The sequence below is a fragment of the Aegilops tauschii genome, chromosome 5 (assembly GCF_002575655.3).
Source record: "Aegilops tauschii subsp. strangulata cultivar AL8/78 chromosome 5, Aet v6.0, whole genome shotgun sequence".
NCBI classification, from domain to species: domain Eukaryota; kingdom Viridiplantae; phylum Streptophyta; class Magnoliopsida; order Poales; family Poaceae; genus Aegilops; species Aegilops tauschii.
Window position 1 is genome coordinate 38,782,566 of NC_053039.3, and position 23,500 is coordinate 38,806,065.

The following is a 23,500-nucleotide window of genomic DNA, read 5'->3' on the forward strand; positions in this document are numbered from 1 at the left end:
GGAGAAGTAATGGGCCTTATTGGGCCTAGGGGAGAGAGAGAGATGGGCAGCCAAGGGCTGGCCATGCGCCCCCCATGGGCTTAGTCCGAATTGGACTAGGGGGAGGGGCGGCACCCCCTCCTTCCTTCTCTTTCCCCTCTCCTTCCTTCTTCTCCTAGTAGGACTAGGAAAGGGGGGATCCAACTCCTACTTGGAGTAGGATTGCCCCCCTTGGGCGCGCCCTATGAGGGCGGTCAGCCTCCCCCTTGCTCCTTTATATACGGGGGCAGGGGGCGCTCCATAGACACACAAGTTGATTGTTTAGCTGTGTGCGGTGCCCCCCTCCATAGATTTCCACCTCAGTCATATCGTTGTAGTGCTTTGGCGAAGCCCTGCGTCGGTAACTTTATCATCACCGTCATCACGCCGTCGTGCTGACGAAACTCTCCCTCGGCCTCAGCTGGATCAAGAGTTCAAGGGACGTCACCGAGTTGAGCGTGTGCAGATCGCGGAGGTGCCGTGCGTTCGGTACTTGATCGGTTGGATCGCGAAGACGTTCGACTACATCAACTGCGTTACTTAACGCTTCCGCTTTCGGTCTACGAGGGTACGTGGACACACTCTCCGGCTCGTTGCTATGCATCACATAGATAGATATTGCGTGATCATAGGTAAATTTTTTGAAATACTGCGTTTTCCCCAACAGCATGTTCTGTCTTAAACTGTTCCAGAATGTCATTTGTTTCATAGGAAGATTTCAAAAGACACCCACTTAGCTCCTAGCCTTATTTTATCAGTTTGGGAAAGTAATTCTCAGTCTCTCCTTGCAACTACACTCCTTATTTGTATTTTTACACAACTCAATTGAAGAGAAAACATTTCCCAACTTGAAACTTTGGCTGTTTCAAATATGATTTAGTGAAATGTTTAAAGTTGAACTTCACGTCCTCATCATCTAAATAAGAGAAGTCACATAATTCATCATCTGAATTTTGCTCTTTGGTCACCTGCTTCCCTTTCCCTTTCAGTCTCCCTTTCTTCTCATCATCATCATCATTTAAATCTTTCTGCACCAAGTCTGCATCCCCATCTTCCATGTTATAATTAATAATTGTCAACCAAATCTTCTAGAACATAATCCGAGTCATCAAACTCAGATTCACTGGTTACATCTTCTTCTTCCTCTCTACTTGCTCTGGTCCTCCTGCATATGCATACTAATGGTATAAGTTATCCTAATGCTCGTATTTATCCTCGACCCAACCAAACAACGGAATGACCCCTGGGGACGGAACGGACACGTTACGTTCCACCTGATGACTCGAACCAAACACACCCCTACGTGATGAGTTCCTCTCGGAAAAAACAAGTCTTTGCCTGCACCGACTCCTTCCGCCCAGCGCCCGCCTCTTGCCCCATGCGCTCCGTTCAGTTTTGATCCGCCCCTGCCTTCCATCCCGCCTCCCTCCCCATCGGGTGCTGCCCCTCCTCGCCGTCGACCTCCGGAGCTGCCTCCCTCCCCGTCCAGTGCCCTCCTCCTTCTCCGCCTCCCTCCCCTGTCCAGCGCCTCCGGTACCGACGCTAGCCTGGACGAACAGCGCCGAACCTGCAGCAGCGGGTTTGATTGGATTGTTTCAAGGAAAACCAAGAAAAGGTAAGTGTTTTCCCTGCTTATTAAGTATATACACATCAGTATTGTGAGATGCCAAGGATCTTAACTAATTTCTCAAAAAATAGGATCTTAACTAATTAGTTTATTCGTTGGTAATCTACAAAAACTAGGTCATTATCTAGTGTTTGTAGCAGCCATGGATACCGTCGTAACTATAGGCTTCAGCTCAAAATTACAGTGTTATGATCTCAGTGCAAAAAAATTAATATCTTGGGGATGTATTAGTGTATCATAGCTGCCATCCATCTATGTAGTGGGCTGCACAATTTTAAGTTTGTAGAAAGCACTAAATCTGGTTGCTGTGTCAAATAACTTACATGTTCTGCAGAGCTACATCGAATCTCTTTTGTGCTTTCTTGCTTGTTTGTTGTTAGCTCAGATATTGTTTCATGATTCTAGTATGTTAATCTTCAAATCTGGATTTCCGTGATTTTGTTATGTTTACATTGCTGAAGAACTGAAGATATTGTATAGTTTATCTGTATTTCAACCATTTGCATCATCAATTTTCCAACCGAAGGAACTCTGAGACCACAGTCCGTGATTCGATCCCTCCTATTGGTAAGTAATTTCCCCATCTTTGCCTTTCCTTTCATCTTTTTGAAGTCGACGAGCAACCAGATCTCATTCTCTCTCATCTTTTCTTCTAAAATCTGAGCTGCTGATTCCATCAATTGAATCGGGCCAGCTAATACTAATAGAAGTGGTTTTCTTTTTGTATGTGTTGATTGCATCTCAGATCTTGCTTAGGCATTGAAGATGCATAGCAGCAGCAGGGGGCACGATATCATGCCTAGGGAGGTCAGCAAGAGGAGTAGGATCAATGAAAAAATAGCGCGCTACAACAAAATAGCGCCGACCTCAAAATATGCTATTAGCGTGCTATATCACGCTATAGCGTGCTATTAGCGAGACATTGTACACCGATATATTTAGCGAGGCAATTCTCAATACGCTATAGCGTGCTATTAGCGACGCTATAGCGCGCTATTTTTTCAGTGAGTAGGATACACATGGCCAATGCACGAGATGGTTGTGGCGCGTCGCTTCCATACGAGATGATCATAGAGGTACTGCAGTGGCTCCCCGTCAAATACGTCTACCGCTTCCGGGCCATTTGCCGATCCTGGGCTGCGCTGCTCTCCTCCGATGAATTCCGCCGCACCCACATGGCAGCAGCTAAGGCCACGAGATGGTGGGCACCACCACCACAGATGCTACACATCTCACCCACCGCCACATTCGACTCCACCGCGGTTTACTCGTGCTCCTTATCGCCATCATCACCATCAGGTCGCCCCAGAGATCACGGGGACCTACTGTTCACCATCGATGGTGCCCGTGGCAATTGTGTGGAAGTAGTGACACCAGCGCCGTGCCACGGCCTGACTCTCCTCTACGATGCTCTCGACCCAGCCTACTACATCTGCAATGCGGCCACATGGGCTGCCACGCGTCTGCCACCTTCCACTGATGAACGGGCATCCAGGTCCGCTAATGGGCTGGGGTTTGATTCCCGTGCATAGAAGTACAAGGTGGTGAGGTTGATCAATAGGGTGTTTACTCAGAAGGACTTGGTGAGGTGGAGTGAATTGCAAAAAACATTGATATTGAAGGCTAGGGTTGCAGAAATCACACTTCTACGGTTTTGTGCCAAAAATCACTAATTCCGAGGCAAATTTTTTGCAAAAACACTAGTCGGTGGCTTAGGCCGTTTTGAGCGCGATTATGACAGGTGGAGCCCACATTTGCTGACGTGGCATAACGGTTCACGATAGACAACGTTAGACAGGGATTTGTATAGATTTGCAAAACAGTCCCTGTAATTTTACAAGGACACCCTTCTTCAAAATGCAAGAAAGCAATCAGCCCCTCCCATCTTCCTCGCGGCAACCAGCCCGAGCGCTCGACTCCTGCCTCCATCTTCCCTTGCCGGCGCTGCCCCGACGCCCTCCCATCTTCCTCCGCCGGCGCCGGCCCACCCTGCCTTCTTCCGCCATAAACGAGCTGCTGGACGAGATGACGGCCAGAGCACGCCCGAAGGTGCGGCGACGCGGGCGAACGGCTGGACGAGGCGACGGCCAGAGCACGCGGCGGCGCGGTGAAGTGGACCAGTGGCTGGACAAGGCCGTGCACATGCAGCGGCGGGGCTGCCCGACTCGACAGTGGCTGTCTGTGGGTCGACGACTGGGCCGATGACGCGCCCGCCAGGTTCGGGCTCGCGTCTGAGTAGCCGCCATGGTGCAGCAGCTGAGACTGCTGCTGCTATGGTGACGCTGTGGAACGGACCCGCGGCAGCCGCTGCAGGGCGGATCTACGTCGCCGGCGACCATGCAGCGGAGGCTGTCGTCCACCCCGATGCGCGTGACGGTGACAAGGAATACGACGACGAGGGCGCCCAACAGGAAGGAGGCAGCGACCACCTTGGTCCAGGCCGCGGCGGTGCGCCGTACACCAACGGCGACACGCCGGCGATGATGTCAGAGGAGGCGAGGGCGGTCTTGTGCGCCAGTGCGGGAATACTCGATCCGATCTAGATCGGGCTGGGCAGGGGAATTGTTTGGGAGGGGAGGAGTCTTTTTGGAAAAAGGCCTGGTCTAACGTCGTCCATTGCGAACTGGTAGGCCACGTCAGCAAATGTGGGTCCTATCGTTCATAATTGTCATTAAAACGGACAAATAGGCCACTTAGTGTTATTTGCAAAAAATTAGCCTCAGAATTAGTGATTTTTGGCACAAAACTGTAGAAGTGTGGTTTCTGCAACCCTAGCCTTCAATGTCGATGTTTTCTGCAATTCACTCGATGAGGTGTGAGATTTACACGCCTGGAGGCCGCTTCGGGGATCACTGGAGACCACCTGCCGGAGGAATACCCTCCAGCTTGCATCAGTTTGTATATGTCGCTGTTACTAATGCGGCATTAAACAAATTACCTCCTGTATTTGCAAACGGTTGCCTGCACTTTTTGATGAAACCGGCCTCTTTCATCACGACACCTAGTGTTGCTGTTGTATCCTTCTCGGACACGGCTGAGACCTTCACATGTCTCCGGTCACCACCTTTCTGGGTACCAGGAGCAGAGCCAGCCGCCGGGAATTGGTCATCAGGAGAGCAACTAGTGGAGATGGATGACCAACTATGTTTGGTCCGAGACACTCGCAAGACAATCCCTTATGCTAACACTTTGGAGATCTGGAGGCTGCCGGACTGTAGCTCTGGTGACTGGTTACTGAGTCATCAGATCAATTTGTCGGGCCACCTGGCAAGAGATTTAGGCCAGTCGCAAATGCTGAGAGTTATTGGATCTTTTGGCATCAATAGCAGGCCGCCAAGGAAGAAGATAATCCTCACTAGTAGCAAGCACAAGATTTTCGACAAGTATCAGAAAATAGTTCACACCTATGACCCTAGGTCTGAGGTTCTAGAAACCATTATTTCAATCATGGAGACACACTCAACTCCACAGTATGTGTACCATAGTTCAATATTCAGTTTCATTCAGGAGACCCTCGCTCCCGTGCATAAAACAGATGAAGAGATAGCCTTGTCATCTGACCTGGCTAAGGTGACCAGGGAGATCCTACTCCGCCTCCCAGCTAAATCAGCGGTACACTCCAAATTTGTGTGCAAGCAGTGGTTCAGATTGATTGAGAGTGAAAAATTCATTCGGTCACACTTTAAGCATAAGAACATGGACAAAAGACCTAAGGTCATGCTTGTGGTCAAGGGCACTGGACAATTGGGCTTCAGTTTTTCTCCCTTGAATAAATACCTCCAAAAACTCCTAGCCACAGCACATTGCTTGATACAAAGGTGGTTTGCTCCAAGACTTGCCATGGGCTGAATTTGATAAGCACGGAGACGAAGGACTATCTCTGCAACCCATGTACAGGTTTCCACAAGGGCTACTCGTTAGGGCCAAGTTTGCTGCAGAGAATGCCTAAAGCAGAAGAGCATGCTTTCACAGTCGGCAATAGGAATGTTGGCCTGACTTTCGATCCTTCGACTCATCAACATGTTATCGTGGCAATCTTCTATCGCCAGAAGGACTTCAAATCTCGTCAATATGACCTGACATGCACGTTATGCTGGTGTAACTCTGGGGATCCTGCCCAACTGAATTCGGTACCGCCTCTGCCTGTGAATGACATGCCACCGGCCTATGTTGATGGAATGCTGTACTAGATGAATGAACCAAGGTTGGGACAAAGTTGCGAATGGGCCATTCTCTCTTTCAACCTTGCTACAAGAACCTTTGATGTCGTCCCGTGCCCTTCGTGGTTTGCAAGATGGAATAGCATAAACCGATGTCTTGCATTTGTTGTGGAACTGGAGGGAGTATTGTGTGCTGTTCTAGTAGACCCAGTGGCAAACAGATTAGATGTATGGAAGCTAGAGCATGGCCAATGGGGAAGAGCATACACAATTGACCTCGAAGCATGTCCTGATTATTCCCTTAAGACAACTGTTGTCATGCCATTAGCTGTTGACCCTGATTATGGGAGGATCCTGCTCAACACTGGGCGTAAAATAGGGCTGTATGATCCAGTAAATCAGACAATTCAAAGTTTGTATTCACTTGATCAGGCGCCGGTTCCTTTTGTTCCTATGTTATATGAGGATAGCTTGGCATATTACTCCCGTGTGCCCAAAAAAGTTTTGTTGTGGTGATACATTTTCAAGGCACCTACCTTCTTAACATAAAATATCTCTTTAATAGCTTTCCTGCATGCACGTTTGGCGAACTGAAACACCAAAGCTTTGATAATGTAATGATATTATGAAACATCTTTAGCATGTAACTGGCAATTGTCTGTTTGATGTTCCTTTTTACTGTGAAGTATATCATTTCTCTTTAGTAATTTGATGATGTGTTCCCAACGTTTATGTCATCTGCAGAAACAAGAGGATGAGGATATCTGTCATCCTTGTATTACGAATATTTCCGATAATGTCTTGTCTTGTTTGATGCATTCCCTGATCTGCTATTTTGCTTTAGGTGGGAGGTGTCGTGTTCAGTTGTCATTGCACTAACAAAGTACTAGTCTTTATTTGTTAACTGGATTGAGGAGTATTGATCTTATACTGGTCCTAAAACATGTTGAGCTCTCAGATTTGCGCTCTGTTATCTGAAGAAGCGTCGAAGAGTTTTCAGATATACTACCTCTGTAACTTTTTATAAGACGTTTTTAGAGTCTATGAAGTGTGAAAAAACGTTTATATTAAGTTACAGAGGGACTAGCTCCCAATTCTTCAAAAAATGGTTTACCTCGCTTCATCTTCAGGTCATTATTAGAGTCTATGAAGTTTCAAAAAACAGTATATTAAACACTATATTAAAAGCCTGTTTGGTTCCTCTCCACTCCTCAACTGCGCTCCGGGAGCGGACCAGGTTGCAGCTCATTTTCACGGAGCGGCTAAAACCGAGCTCCACAGCTCCGCGGAGTCGAGCGGAGTGGAGAGATTCCGAACAGTGTCTAAGTAGGGAGTAGCTCCCAATTCTTCAGAAAATAGTTCACCTCGCTTGATCTTCAAGTCATTATGTCCCGTGCCCTTCGTGGTTTGCAAGATGGAATAGCAGAAACCGCTGTCGTGCATTTGTTGTTGAGCTTGAGGAACTATTATGTGCTGTTCTAGCAGATCCAGTTGCAGACAAATTAGACGTATGGAAGCTAGAGCATGGCCAATGGGGAATAGCATACACAATTCACCTCGAAGCATGTCCTGATTATTCTCTTAAGACAACTGTTGTCGTGCCATTAGCTGTTGATCCCGATTATGGGAGGATCCTGCTCAACACCGGGAGGAAAGTAGGGCTGTATTCCCTTAAGACAACGCTGCTTGAGGCTCAAGCCAATGAATAAAAATTGGGTCATTTGAATTGATCATACAAGCTAATGAATAAAAGTTGGGTCATTTGACGGATTTCGAGAAACAACTTGCTCTCAAACGAAACATTTTGCCCTACTCGGACACCATACGTTGAAGTTGGTGTTTCTTAAAATGACCCCAACTTTTGCTAGCAGATGGGCATGTCCATGGTAGACATCCATGTGAGGTTTTAAGGAAACATATATCTAAAAACATAATGTAAATATATACTTAAATTATTATTTTAACTTTTTAAATTAACTACTAAAATGCAAAGGGATAAAATCATAATTTAAGGTTTTTAATAGCATTTAAAAAATACTTGAAGGAAAAAATAATATAAATAATAATTTAAAACAATTACTTAAAATGTTATTTTCCTATTCCAAAAATATGTCAAATTTTAAAGAGGTTTCAAAAAGAACAATAAAGTTCAAAAGGGATAAAAATGAATTAGGGGAAAAAAGAGAAGAAAAATGAAAAAAATGCTTAGGCCATGGCCCAACTAGGCAATGGCATTGCTTTCGTTGGGCGACTGCTCGACTGGCTAAGCGCTCGTGGATTTAAAAAAGTTCATTGATTTTTCAAAAAATCAAGGATTTGAAAATTTTCAAATATTTACAAAAAGTTCACTAATTTTAAAATTTTCAAATATTTACAAAAACTTCAAATAATTTGAAAATTATCATTGATTTTTAAAAAATCAAGGATTTGAAAAGTTTGAGATCCTCATCTTCCCAGCCATTTTTCTCCCCGGTTTTGAGGTTCCTGAACCACGTTTTTTATTTTTATTTTTATCTTCTCTCCTATTTTTTGAGTTTTCTTTTTCTTTCCCTTTTTGTTTTATTTAACTTTTTTATTTTTATTGTTTCTATTTTCATATATCCAAAAAATTCCAATTTTTTTTCAGAATTTCGAATCATTTAATGTTTTTCCCTTTTTTAATTATCATATTTTTAAAAAGATGTTCTGAATTTTGATTTTTCCATATTTATGAATCAATGTTCAAAACATTCCGAAAATGTTCAGAATTTCCATGTTTTGTCCAGGTTTCAATTTTTGTTCATACTTTTTAACCAGTGTTAAAAAATTCAAAAAAAGTTCACAATTCAAAATAGTTTCATAAAATGGAAAAAATGTTCACATTGTCAAATTTTGTTAACAGTTTCAAAAGGTGCTCCATTTTAAAAAATCATATATCTAAAATATGTTTGCTTCTCCAAATTTCTTTCATAATTTTAGAAAACGTCCATATTTTCAAATTTTGTTCACAAATAAGTGCATAAATACTAAAAAAATATAGATGGAAAGAGTTTGTGGATTTGAAAAACATTCATGCATTTGAACAAAAGATCAGGGATATGAAAATAGTTTGCAATTTTAAGAACACGTTCATGGATTTGAAATAATGTCCATGAATCGGAAAAGTTTTAGTATTTAAGATAAGTTGATGATTTTTTTAAAAGTTTATGAATTTTTGAAAACAAAGGAAAAGGAAAAAACAGAAGAAAAAACCGCCATGGAAGGCGCCGAACAACAACAACAACAACAACAACAACAAGTAGTAATAAAGCACAATAGGTGAGCTTTCCCTGTTGGTTAATGCGATAAATGAAGGAAAAGGTAAATGGGCCGAGCCCAGTACGCAAGTTTGGGGGGACGGGGTGTAATGTATGGTGTATACATTCTGACGGGCATCCACCATACATAAGAAAGTGGGTACGAGTTGCCAAAGATCCATATTGTCATTTATATGTTTCTCCCCACTATGAGTCAAAAAGAAAGAAAAGACACATAGATGACTTGAAGAAAAAATAAATCATAAAGCAACTAACACATCATCTCGTGTGCTACTGGGAGAAACAAAAGAGGGGATATGACTAGCCTATGGGCGCACACCACGTGATTTAGATTTGCCTCTCGTACTGCGAGATGTCCCAGACATATCCTCACCACCACATTGCTTCTAGGCATCACTTTCTTGCTGTTGGGGTATGCGTCCAATTTTCCCTGACTCTGGACCTAGCTGGCCATTCTTCCCGTCAAGAGTGCGATGCTTTCTTTGCATCGCACATTCCTATAAGGATGTAACATGTTAACATGGGATGTGAAAAGGCGGGTTAGACTTTATAAAGGCAAAAACCCAACAGTACATTCTATCCTTATCTAAATCTTGAATCCAAAAAAAGTTCAGGAAATTAAATAAAATCACTTTTTTTTAAAAAAATACTCATGAATAATTTTTTTATGAATTATAAAAGGTTCAATAATTTGAAAATTCTTCACTAGTTAAAAATATCATCACGTGCTTAAAAATTTACAAATTAAAAAAATGCTCACAATTTAATTCATCAATTTTAAAATAAGTTAATGGATTTTATAAAAATAGAAAGGGAAGAAAAAAAGGAAAGTAAAAATGAAAAAGAGAACATATGTAAATTGACAGAAAAGGAAAATAAAGAAGATGCCTGGACGAAAGAACCTTTTAGGATGTTCCGAAAATCGGAAAATCCACTGTTTGGAGTCGTGCATGAGCCGGCGCATTATGACAAGACTAGAAGAACGCCCGTACGTTGCAACGGGGCCACATTAACTTTAAGAGTTCAATATTAATCATGTTAATATTACATTTAATATTCTCATACATATCCATCTTATTGGGTACGGGATGTAGAGGTTAATTGTTTCCTTTGTTTGGATCAACTTCCAAGTTCTAAAATTACCCACGTACATGAGAACTAAATAATTTTAGTTAACAAAAGAAGACTACTACTCATGGAAGGTTAATCTGCGTATTCTCCTTGACAAGTTAAAAAGGTCATATATATGTTTGCATGGCTCTCTATTCTATAAGGTTATTACATAAAACTCTTGTTCAATTAGAAAAAAGTTATAATAAGCAGCAAACATTAAAAAAATAGGTGTCTGATTCCAGCTCGTGCTTCTCCAAATGAATGTGTCACTCACCTGAAGAACTACCAGATTACGACCAATGCCAAAATTTGGGTTGTCTTCTCCCAAGAAATCTGTACAAGCCCCTCGTCATTCTTTGCCTGATTGCATAATCTAAACCAGGCTAAATATTTTTAGTTTACCCATGTGAAATTATGCATCAAGTAATCAGGTAAACAAGTATAGAATGACATGCAGATGTAACCTGTTCTTTCACCTTGCCAGGGAGTCCCTTCAATCCAAGAATATACAACATCCAGAAGAAATAAAATCAATGTCATAATTAGTAATCATTTTTCAGCGACAAAAGATAAACAACAATTGGATTTTTAAAACAAAACCTGCAACTACACAAGTATATTAGCACAAGTGCAGATCCTGTCCCACTCTTCATTTTGTTCACAAAAAAAGTTCAGAATAGCAATCTTGGCGAGTGTTGTGCAAGCATCCCGTGATCTCGACCGGTTTCGATCTGCATGGCACACTGCCGATTCTTCCAAGAGTGGGTGCTGAAAGGAACGATCCCGAACCTGCATTGTCAATCGGCCAGAGCTGCATCGGCCTTCGAATCAGAGCGTGAACGGGATCGAGACGGTAGGGCTCAAGGAATTTGGAGGAAGTGAGGGAGTAGGATGGAGATCACGAGAACTCACCCATATCTTGGGTCGTGTTAGTGCTTCGGGGGCTGCCACGAGCTGTCCTCGTCGCCATTGGCGACTCCGCCACTACAACGCCACGAGCATGGGATTGAGGGACGAAGGGAAGGGAAGGAGGCAAATTAATGACGTACCTGATGTTTGGTATGTAATAATCGGGTTAATTACTGTTATAATTCGTTGAGTTTGTTTCCATATATTACACTTTGGCGCTAGGAAGGTGGGACTCATATTGTCAAAAAAAAAAAGGAAGTTCGCACTGATGGACGAGGAGATCTCTTGCCTACGATTTCAATTACCAATTACCGAATCCGGCTACGCTGATTGCTCTCGATTTATTGAATCAGAACTTGCCAAAAAATTTACATGATTGAATTGAATCGACACCTGCCAAAGCAAGCACGAATAAATGGAAGGAGAATTGGACGTGATTCGGTTTTAAGTGGGAAGAAGAAAAAAATAAGGTGGGAGGGGTGGTGAGAGATGAGACAAAAATAAACCAAACGAAAAAAAACCGACGAAACTAGGAGCCTCGGTACGAGGTTAGGCCCTGGAGTGCGTGGGGCGGGTGGGGGCCTCGTAACGAGTTTTTTTCGGTTCGTGGCGGCTCAGTGTGAGGTGGGAGGAGGTACTAAAAAAACCATGGGAGGTGGGACGAAAAAAAATCCAGAAACGAGACTACCAACTGCTTCATTACGAGTAGAGATAAGCACGAAGGTGCAAGGTTTGTACAAGAACTACCGTAGTTGTGTCTTTATCTCACTTTTAGTGGGATGAAAGAACGCCCTAAATTGGCCTGGCAAAGCGGGAGAAGCACTCGCCCACTCGCTAGCGCACGTCTATAGTGTATGTTCTCTTCTGCAGGGTTTCTTGTTGCTTTTTTATTTACTTTTATTTATATTTCTTAAATGTAACATATTTACTTAAATTGTAAAAAAAAACTTTCATCACGTAATTTTAAAAAGTCCATGTAGTATAAAAGAATTATTCACGCAAGTTTCAGAAAATGTCCGTACCATTCAAAAGAATGTTCATGAAATATGAATAATGTTCACACATCGAAAAAAGTTGTTCATGAGTTTTTTTCACAAAAATTGTGACAATGCACAAAAAATCATACAGATTCTAAAAACAAATCATGTACCATTAAAAAATCATGACATTTAGAATGTGCATTCATTCAAAATATGCTTCACGACATTTTAAAAAACATTCACGAAATGTTAAAATTTTTCCACATGGTTTTTGAAAGATTTACATGACATCTAAAAGGTTTCTGCATTCGAGTAAATGTTCATAAACACAGGAAATTTCTGCACACTTTATGAAAATGTTCGTGGCATTTTTCAAAATTTCAACGTGTATTTAAAAATGCTCATTGTGTATGAAAATAGGTTCAATGTATATTTTACAAACATTCAACATGTATGCTGATAAATGTTTAACATGTATCTGAAAAATGTTCAACTTGTAAGCAAAAGTATTTTAGCGTGTATTTGAAAAATAAAGAGGAAAAACAAACAGGGAAAATAACTAAAAATAAATAAATAAGTAAATAAATAAATAAGAATAGGGAAAATACACAGAAGAACAGAAAGAAAAAACCATGCGCAAGCTTTTAAAACCAATCCGCACAGGTTCATACTCCCTCCATTCCAAATTACTCGTCGCAGAAATGGATGTATCTAGAACTAAAATACATCTAGATACATCCATTTCTGCGACGAGTAATTTGGAACGGAGAGAGTAGAAGTTACCCAAAATTGCTCCTGGAAAACCAGAACGAACATTATTACGCTGGCCTGCTAGCGTGAGGGCCTGAGGCAAGGCAAGTGTACATCTAGCAATAAGCGAGACATAGTTCTCGCGAACTATCCTATCCAACGCTACAGGGAGGATACCTCCTATGTCCTATGTGACCACTTGTAGTGTCAAACTGTCAAGGTTTAACCAGAGCCCTGCTGGTGGGCTTTCTAGGTCACCGGCCCAAGACTATTACTCGAACAGTATGCCTCATGGTGTTTTCCATTCCTATATTTCCAACTGCTTATGTGTTCCAGTTCGGCTGCTAGCCCTGCTGCTGTTTGACACACAAGCACTTGAAACAGTTCAAGACGGATGATAAAAATGATAAAGTAAATAGGCAGGAACAACAGAAGAATATGTTTCTTCCAAATTTGTACTACATAAAGTCACGAAAAAAATTGATACAATTTTTGCCACATTTGATCTACAAAAGTTATTTCCTGCTTCATGTGTGATATTTTTTTCTCCAATTAAAGGAATATAAAATTATTTCTTATAATTCTTTTGTGAATTGTTCTTTGTACATTAAAAATATGTCCAATGTGCACTTAAAAATGTCCAGTATATGCTAAAAAATGCTTAGGGTGTATTTCAAAATGTGCACCATATGTTAAAAAAATGTTTTCATACATTTAAAATGTTCAATCTATGTTCAATAGATGTTCAGTGTGTATTTAAAAACCAATACCGATATTAAGAAAGTTCACTATATATTAAAAGATCTTCAATGTATTTTAATAAATATGCAATGTGTGTTTGAAATGAAAACAATTCAGTGCATATTGGAAAACAATTTATAGTACAGATTTAAAAATAAATTAAATGTACAAAAACGGGAAGAAAACCTGAAAAAAGACGAAACCCGAAAGAATATAAAAATCAGAATAAAAATCAAGTAATAAAAAGAAAATAATTAAGTGAAAATGGAAAAGAGAAAACCCCAGAAAACTGAAAAAACATAGAAAACCGAAACAAAAGCCCCCGAAAAATTATTCATTCAGGTTCCCAAAAAATTAGTAAACCTGATCATGATGTTTCGGTTATGGAGGTCATATGTATTGCATTCTGCGTCAAAACAAAGAGCGATCGCACAGGGTTCCTTGACTGGGGCGGCCCATGTAGTGGAGACTACAACAGTTAGTGCCTTGTTTTTATGTTGTTTTCAGGATTTATTTCTAGGAATTTTTTTATTATATTTTAAAAAATGCTTAACAAATCAAAATTTCGTGAATAATTGAGATTTTTATTTCTGAAAACATATGAACATCTTCCAAAACTTCTGTTAAAGTTTTTTAAAATTATGAACAACTTTTAAATTTTGAATATTTTTTAAAAACTATATTTGTCTTAAAAATTTAAACGCAAAAGGTTTCTCGTATATTTTTAAAAATACTATCTCTGTAACTAAATTTAAGACATTTTTTCTTTGAAATTTTGCGCCCAAAACATCTTAGATCTAGTTATAGAGGTAGTAGTCTTCTTTTGGGAAAATGAACTTGTTTTTACAAAAGTTGAACACAAAATAGGATAATAAAATATCTTTAAAAATATGTAAAGAAATAAATAAAAATGGACCGGAACCTCGTAGAAGATACACAAAACCTATAAAAAACCATACAAAAACGGTTTGGAAAACCTGAATGTTTAGTATGTAACCTAGCTCATTTGAGGGCTCTCTTCATTTTTTTTTCTATGCAAAAGACTGACTATTTGATGCAAAATGGGTCAAATAGTATTTGCCAATGCTTTTATTTACGAGTTCAGTAGGAGTTCTACTCTATAGTAATAGGGTTACAATCCAAAGGCAAGATTCCCTCTATACATGGGGTCCTCGATGCAACCACAGTACATGGCGCATTCAGTACGACTATACCTTTCTTTTTTTCTTTTTTTTTCTTTTTCGAAAAGGGGGGACTCCCCGGCCTCTGCATCAGAACGATGCATACGGCCACATTAATAAATAAGTAAAAAGGTTCAACAAGATCTTAAAGTCTGGAAACAAAACAAAATAAAGGCGAACTCACAAAGAGCCTCAACGCCGCAAAAAAAGGCCATAGAGCCACAACCGGCTGGCAAAATAAAGATAGGTAAACTAATCGCCTATCCTATTACATGGCCGCCATCCAAACCGGTTGAAGATATCCCGCGCTACCATCTCCCACCGGACAGATCCAGTAACCAAACGCTCCCTGGCCTCCATCGGAGTGAGTAAGGACCACATACGGAGCAGCGCCGTAGCTCGGAATAAAACCTGCAAAAGATGAATAGTTGTTGTTCTGTTAAAAGTCAAATCATTTCTGCAGTTCCAAATTGCCCATAACAACGCACATACTCCTACACGAATATGTCTAGCTGTGTCGGGCTCAATCCCGTCAAGCCACGTTCCAAATAACGTACCCACCGAATTCGGAGGAGTGATGTTAAAGGCAATTTGCACGGTGCGCCACAAAACTCTTGCCAGCGGGCACTCAAAGAAGAGATGCTTGATGGTCTCGCCCCGATCACAGAAACTACACCTAGTAGATCCTGTCCAATTGCGCTTAACCAAGTTGTCCTTTGTTAAAATGACTTGTTCATGTACAAACCACATAAACACTTTGATCTTCAAAGGAACTTTTACTTTCCAAACATATTTGGAACTAGGAATGAAACTGGAGTTAATGACGTCGATGTACATCGACTTGACCGTAAATTCTCCAGACCTAGTAATTTTCCAACACAACTGATCGGGCTGATGAGCTAACTGAACCTCCATCAGTCTACTCACCAAATGGAGCCAAGCTTCCCATCGATCACCAACAATCACCCTCCGAAACTGGATATTAAGGGGAATGGACTGCATAATCGTTGCAACTAACGCTTCACGTCGTTGAACAATACGGTACAGGGAAGGGTACTGGAGGGCCAGTGGCGTATCACCAAGCCAAGTATCCTCCCAGAAATGGGTATTGTTGCCATCACCGACAATAAACTTTGTTCTATTAAAGAAGGCTGTCTTAACTCTCATAAGACCCTTCCAAAATGGCGAATCAGTTGGCCTCACTGTCACCTGAGTCAAAGTTTTGGACTGCAGATACTTGTTATGGAGAATCTGCGCCCAAGTTGCGTCAGTCTCAACAGATAACTTATACAGCCACTTACTGAGAAGGCATCTGTTCTTGACCTTAAGATTCTCAATACCCAGACCCCCTTGGTCCTTTGGTCTACATATTACATCCCACTTGGCTAGTCGGTACCTTACTAGGTAATCTGCAACGCTATTTTGATCTCACTATTAAAGACTTAATCTCATATTATCCATAAGCGAAACGATCCAAGCTATTACCGAAAAGAATGGATAGGGCCATCGCAGATTCCAACCGCAGGATGATAGGCTCGTCAAAATGTTGTATGGCCATCGGCACACCAATCATTATCACATGTATCTCTGCTTCGATAGCTTCGTTGCAATTGAATAGATACCAATATGCAGTGAAAAACCACTGAGCCATTCTGCTTCTGAAGCACCATTCCAGTCGCTGCCAAGCTATCAACTTCTAGAAATGTACCGTTTAACAGAGAGAGCGACCATGTTAGCCGGCGGAGCTGACCAACTATGGGCGGCTTTGGTCTTCTTTTATTTTCCAACGTCCCATGAGCATTGCAATGGTATCTTGACCTTGATTACTTCTTTTATTGAGAATCTTCTTTAAGCACAGATGGAATCAAAGTAGCTTTGTAGGAAGTTAGCAGAAGTTTCAACCGGCACACCTTCCTCGCCATGAGTTGTGTGCGTTTGCACTTGCCAAATCCTCTAAACTAACATGATCACCATATTTACCTGTAGGCTGTAGCAACCAGTCCTCTTTGGGTTTTTTTAACAGCTCTCGTGACGGCAACAACCACACTAAACTCATCTCCCCTCATAACCTCCTTCATGGCTGCATGTTACCAATGTATGGAAAGACCCTTCATCTTCCACCATGCATATAAGGCATGTAGCGCACGTAGACAAGTGGCGGCTAGGAGATAGGATTTGCCAATGCTATAGGCGCCAACTAGAAAATTGCATGACACTCATTGCTTCATATAGGAGGGTGATGACACAGGGCGCCATATATGGGCCTCGACCCAATTAGCCGTGTCGTTGTTTTTCTATACCGAGTGGAGCGAAGCAACCTTTAACAATTTGTTTTCTTTTTTGTATGGTTTTCTTGTTTTACTTTTATATTTAGTTCATCTTTTGTTTTGAAATATAACATGAACATGTCTTTTATAAGAAGTTGAATACATTTAAAAATTCCTAATTTATTTTTGAATTCTAAACATGATTTTTTTAAACTGTTGTAACATGTTTATATTTTAAAGAACATTTTAAATTTTCTGAAATTTACTAGAAACGTGAATATTTTTTCAGGAACCTAATTTTGGAAAAGAAAAGGAAAAAATACAAAAATTTAGAAAAATATGAAAATATAAAAACGAGAAAAGAAAAAAAATGAAAAAAGAAGAAGAATTAACTAATCAGAAAGCCTTAAGAAATACAGAAAAAAAACATCCATCACCGTGTTTATGCCGGTAGCTTGACACATAACTCTCATAAAAAACCTACTACTTGTGCAGATGCATTTTTGTGATGGAAACATATTTATTATTTTTTTAACCGGAGAAAGGCAGAAGTAGGCCGGCCCATAAGGCACAACAGGCCTGGGCGATTTCGTAGCGTAAGGGAACACAATTCGGAGAGCATCGACAAATAAATATTCACACTCGCTCTCCGAGCACTGTTTCTTCCCCGGTTGGGAAAAAACGAGACTTTTCCTGCGACTCGCCGCCCTACGCCGCGCCGCCGCCGAGGGGACGCCAAGCCTCCGGCTGAAGGAACTCTGAGCCCGCAGGACGCGATTCGACCCCGCCTTCCCATCGGTAAGGGCCTATTTTTGTTTTCATCTTCCTTTTTTAGTAGACGAGAAACCAGATCCCCTTCTGCAGCAGTAGTTTCACCCCAGATTAGATCCGAGCTGTTTGATTCCATCAGTTGAATGAGATAGATAAGACTGATAGCAGTGGTTTTCTTGCTGTGATTTTTGCCATGTGTTGATTGCATCTCAGACCTCGATTTTTTTTAGGGTATCTCAGACCTCGATTGGGCGCTGAAGATGCGTAGGAGCAGGGGGGAGGATATCATGCCGGGGGAGGTCAGTGAGAGCAGGAGGAGGAGGAGAGGGGAACACATGGCCACTGCAAGAGATGATTGCGGGGCATCGCTTCCGTACGAGATGATCATAGAGGTTCTGCAGTGGCTCCCAGTCAAATCCGTCTTCCGCTTCAAGGCAGTGTGCCGCTCCTGGGCTGCGCTGCTCTCCTCGGATGAATTCCGCCGCCTCCACATGTCAGCAGCCAAGGCTGCAAAGCGGCGGGCACCACCAGCCAAGCTGCTATACATCTCGCCGACCGCCACATTCGACTCCACCGCGGTCTACTCGTGCTCCTTCTCGCCATCATCATCATCGGGCCGCCCCAGAGATCACGGGGACCTACTGTTCACCATCGACGGTGCCCGTGGCAACTATGTGGAGGTAGTGACGCCCGCGCCGTGCAATGGCCTCACCCTTCTCTACGATGCTCTCGACACAGCCTACTACATCTGCAATGCGGCCACACGGGCAGCCACGCGTCTGCCGCCTTCTACTGACGTAGCATGCGACTCCAGTGCTGGGCTGGGGTTTGATGCCCGCACAGACGAGCATAAGGTGGTGAGGTTGATCAATGGGATGTTGAATCCGAAGGACTTGGACCCGGTGAGGTGCGAGGTGTACACGCCTAGAGGCTCCTATGTGGATTGCCGCTGGAGGCCGGCTGCCAGAGGAGTACCCTCCAGCTTGCATAAATTTGTACATGCCGCTGTTATTAATGCGTCATGCAACAAATTATCTCCTGTGTTTGCCAATGGTTGCCTCCACTGGTTGATGACACCTGCCTCTTTCATCACAACTCCAAGTGTTGCCATCGTGTCCTTTTCGGTCGCAGAGGAGACCTTCACATGTCTCCGGTCACCGCCCTTCTGGGTACCAGGAGCGCCGCCAACCTCCAGGAATTGGTCATCAGGAGAGCAACTATTGGAGATGGATGGCCAACTATGTTTGGTTCGCAACAGAATGCCTCATGGTAGTAACACTTTGGAGATCTGGAAACTGCTGGACTATAGCTCTGGTGACTGGTTGCTGAATCATCGAATTAGTTTGTCAGGGCGCTTGGCAAGAGATTTGCGTCAGTCACAAATTCTGAGAGTTATTGGATCTTTTGGCAGTTATAGGTCGTCAAGGAAGAAGATAATCATTACTACTAGCATGCACAAGATTTTCAACAAATATCAGAAAATGGTTCACACGTATGATCCTAGGTCTGAGGCTCTGGAAACCATTCTTTCAATCACGGAGACACACTCAACTCAACAATATGGGTGCCCTAGTTCAAGATTCAGTTTCATTCAAGAGACCCTTGCTCCCGTGCATACAACAGATGAAGAGATAGCCTTGTCATCTGACCTGGCTAAGGCGACTAGAGAGATCCTACTCCGCCTCCCAGCTAAATCAGCCATACGGTCCAAATTTGTCTGCAAGCAGTGGTTCAGATTGGTTAAGAGTAAAAACTTCATTCAGTCATATTTTCAGCATAAGAACATAGACAGAAAGCCTAAAGTCATGCTTGTGGTCAAGAGCACTGGACGGTTGGGCTTCAGTTTTGCTCCATTGAATAAATGCCTCCAAGAAGCTCCTAGTCGCAGTACATTGATTGATACAAAGGTGGTTTGCTCCAAGCCTTGCCATGGGCTGAACTTGGTAAGCACCGAGACGAAGGACTATCTCTGCAATCCATGTACAGGTTTCCATAGGGGCTTCTCTAACCTGGGGCCAAATTTGCACCTACGCTCGAGAATGCCTAAAATAGAAGAGCATGCTTTTACAGTCGGCAATAAAAATGTTGGCTTGACTTTCAACAGTTTGACTCGTGAACATGTTATTGTGGAAATCTTCTATCACCGGAAGGACTTTGAATCTCGTCAGTATGACATGTCATGCACGTTACACTGGTGTAACACTGCGAATGCTGCCCAAGAGCACTCAGTACCACCTCTGCCTGTGAATGACATGCCACCGGCCTATGTTAATGGAATGCTTTACTGGATGAATGAACCAAGGTTGGGACAGAGCTGCGAATGGGCCATTGTCTCTTTCAACCTTGCTGCAAGTACTTTCGATGTCGTCCCATGCCCTTCGTGGTTTGCAAGATGGAGTAGCAGAAACCGCTGTCGTGCATTTGTTGTTGAGCTTGAGGGAGTGTTATGTGCTGTTCTGGCAGATCCAGTTGCAGACAAATTAGATGTATGGAAGCTAGAGCATGGCCGATGGGACAGAGCATACACAATTCACCTAGAAGCATCTCCTGGCTATTCCCTCAAGACATGTGTTGTGGTGCCATTAGCTGTTGATCCCGATCGTGGGAAGATCCTGCTCAACACTGTTAGGAAAATAGGTCTATATGATCCAGTGGAGCAAACAATTGAAAATCTCTATTCACTTGATCAGGTGCCGGTTGCCAGTAGTGCACACCTTAAGTTTCTTGACATGCCTTCAACTTCATCAGGGGATAGTTTGACATGCTCCAAAGAAGAGTCAGTGGCGGAGATGAATAGAATGGACTCTAAATTGATTACTTCTGTTCCTATGTTATATGAGGAGAGCCTGGCATGTTATTCATTTGTGCGCAAAGCAAACTGCTTGTGGTGAGACATTTTCAAAGCACCCACGCTACCTTTTTATATAAAATATTTATGTGTAATATCTTGCCTGCATGTTTGGCGAACTGAAACACCCAAGGTTTGATAATGTAATAGTATGAGACCTTTTTATTGACTGCCTGATGTTCCTTTTTACTGTGAAGAACTCCCTCTGTAAACTTCTATAAGAAGTTTTGGGTTACTACTTCAGTGATCTAAAATGTCTTATATAAGTTTGGAGTATTATCATTTTGCTTTCAAAATATAATGATCAATGTGTTGCTAATGATTATATTATCTGCATGAATAAGAGGATGAGGATAAATTTTATTCGGCCTTGTATTGGAAATATATTCTGTCAATGTCCTGTGTATGTTGTTTGCCGTGTTCAGTTGTCAGTGCACTTACAAAATACCAGTGTTTATTTGTTAACTGCATTGAGTATTGAGTTTGTGCTGGTTCTGAATAGAGAACAGATCTGAAGCTTGTTAGAGATGATGTACGAGCACCAGCTTGACAGCATACAAATTACCCATAGTTTTTTTTAATGATAAATCACCAGAGTGCCCGTGCATTGCAACAGATTGCAGTGAGGTTGCTGCTGTCGTCATTGTTTTTTAATGTCGAAAAATGCAGACAAGTGGCACCACCATTATCAGTTTATATAGGTGAAAATAAATACAATGGGTGAAGACACTAAATAAATAAGAAACTATTCCCTTCAACCAGCGGATCCTCCTCGCTCACCACGGCGTCCCTCGCGGGACCCGTCACCACATCATCTCCTTCGCAGCTCTCAGCTCCCGAATGACCACTCGTCCACCTCATCCTGATCACCTCTTCCTCCCTCCCGATCCAGGGAGGGGCAGATGTGTGCCCGATCCCGCTCCAGCAGGCGCCGTCCCTTTTCGCCGAAGCTCCCTCCGGCCGCCGCTCTCCTGTGACACGACAGCAGGAATGTATCGGTGCACCCGCATTTGTGGTGCTACCGGTGCACTGGATGCCATAAAACATTAAAAAAAATCTGAAAAAATCTACCACATTAACACAACATCAATGTATTATGCCTTAAGCATTTCTTGAGATACAAAAATGACAAATTTGACATCAGTGTGATAATGGGGCAAATCTAAAGCCCATATTATGTTATGTACTATTCAATATTGAATTTGTCATTTTTGTTTTTCGAGTTTTGTTTCGAGTTTTGACTTGAAATCTTGTGACAACCTACATTGATGTTGTGTGAATGTGCTAATTTTTTCAGAATTTTTTAAACATTTAAAAAACGCAACATGAGTTCGGTGCACCGGTAGCACCACAAGCTCCGGTGCACTAGATATTTTCCCCACGACAGCCTCCTTCCTCTTCCATCCCTTCTTCTTACCCTCCCGTCCGCCTCTCCTTGGCCTCCCGTCTTCTCCGGTTCATCTTTCATTGGAAAAAAACTCTGCAATATCGTTCATGTTGCAAAATCCTCCAGCAACATATACGTTGCAAACAAAAAGTTTGGACGAAAACAAAAAATTCTACAACATCACCTTTGTTGCAAAAATCCTCCTATAACAACATCTATGTTGCAAAAAATGGTGAAGACGAATTTTTTTTTTGCAACACCACCTCTATTGTAAATGTTTCTGCAACAAGATGTCAGTTACAAAACAACATAGTCTAACACTTCGTTGGTTTTGCAACAAAGCAACTATGGCAGAGTGAGCTGCGCAACCTCTACCTTGTTGCAATTCACGACGCGCACCTCAGGGAAGATATGGCAACTATTTGTGGCTCAATCCAACGACCAAGGAGGCGGCCGATGTTTCCAATTCATCCATCGATGGACCCGCAGCAGCCCCCAATACATAAATAGTATATTAATAATGGTTGTCACTTGCCAGTTTTACTAAATTATCAAATATTATAATAACATTAGCAAACATGCCCGTGCGTTGCAACGATAGAAGAAAAAAAAATCATCTGCCCTTAGCCCAGTAAGCATGACTGACGACCCCGTAAGCCTATGCCGTGTATTGCAATACCGCACCTCATTCATGTTTCGACTTGCTGTTTTTGTCGTCTGTGGCCTCCATAGCTCTCCCCGTCCCTAAGCATAGCCATCGAGTTGTTTGTCGGAGCGTCCGCATCATGCACCTACCGATTATTATCGACATTATGCTGCAATTATATTTTTATTTCAAGTGTCTTTTTTGACTATATATATCAAGTGTCTTTTATCGAACATGAACTTAAAATTGATGTTAAAGTCATTTAAAAACCCATAATAAATTTAAATCAAACAATTTCCTACCATTTCAATTATATTTTTTAGATTTTGTTTTAAAAGATTAAAATAAAGCATTTTGAAACTCAAGTAATTCTAATGGTTTTTGAAATAACAGTAGCTTGATTTTGAGTTAAAATAAGTAAGATGTTTTTTTTAGTATTTAAAATATTTTTTGTACTGCTGGCTGCTCCTAATTTACATTGTGATGACTGATGAGATGTATGTATCTGTAGTTAATCTATATTAGCCTGCACGCACACGTATATTCGGTGTTTTCTGGTTGTGGTAGGCTAATTTTATCGGAAACATGATATCTCGAGAATTTTATCGGAAACATGGTATCTCGACCATTTCATCGAAAAAATGATATCTCGAGAAAGATGGCAGGCTAATTGCGTTCTTCAACCACGGTCTCGCCTATCTGACAGGTCACTGCGGTAAGTGGATAAATTTGCACGTCCATCGCAGGATCATACATCCTCCATGGTTCTCCGATGCCATTGAACACAAGGGCTTCATTTACGTTGT

At 42.0% G+C, this 23,500-nt stretch overlaps 1 protein-coding gene and 1 pseudogene across 3 annotated transcripts; both read left to right on the forward strand.

Moving 5' to 3' along the window:
- The first annotated feature begins 2,664 nt into the window (after positions 1 to 2,664).
- LOC109740104 (uncharacterized) lies at positions 2,665 to 6,321 on the forward strand (annotated as a pseudogene).
- An 11,330-nt stretch (positions 6,322 to 17,651) lies between these two features.
- On the forward strand, positions 17,652 to 20,830 carry LOC109734888 (uncharacterized). 3 transcript variants are annotated; one of them, XM_073499695.1, is made up of 2 exons: positions 17,652 to 17,840; positions 18,044 to 20,830. In XM_073499695.1, exon 2 carries the CDS (start codon positions 18,074 to 18,076, stop codon positions 20,702 to 20,704), a length of 2,631 nt encoding a protein of 876 aa, XP_073355796.1. In that variant the 5' UTR covers positions 17,652 to 17,840; positions 18,044 to 18,073; the 3' UTR covers positions 20,705 to 20,830. The 3 variants fall into 3 exon arrangements, with proteins under 3 accessions (XP_073355796.1, XP_073355798.1, XP_073355797.1); XM_073499697.1 differs by having other exon boundaries at positions 17,701 to 17,840; positions 18,027 to 20,830; XM_073499696.1 differs by having other exon boundaries at positions 17,707 to 17,840; positions 18,054 to 20,830.
- Positions 20,831 to 23,500: the final 2,670 nt, after the last annotated feature.

Excerpts from the sequence above, each read along its gene's own strand:
- LOC109734888 (XM_073499695.1), top strand. The coding sequence starts at position 18,074 with ATGCGTAGGAGCAGGGGGGAGGATATCATGCCGGGGGAGGTCAGTGAG.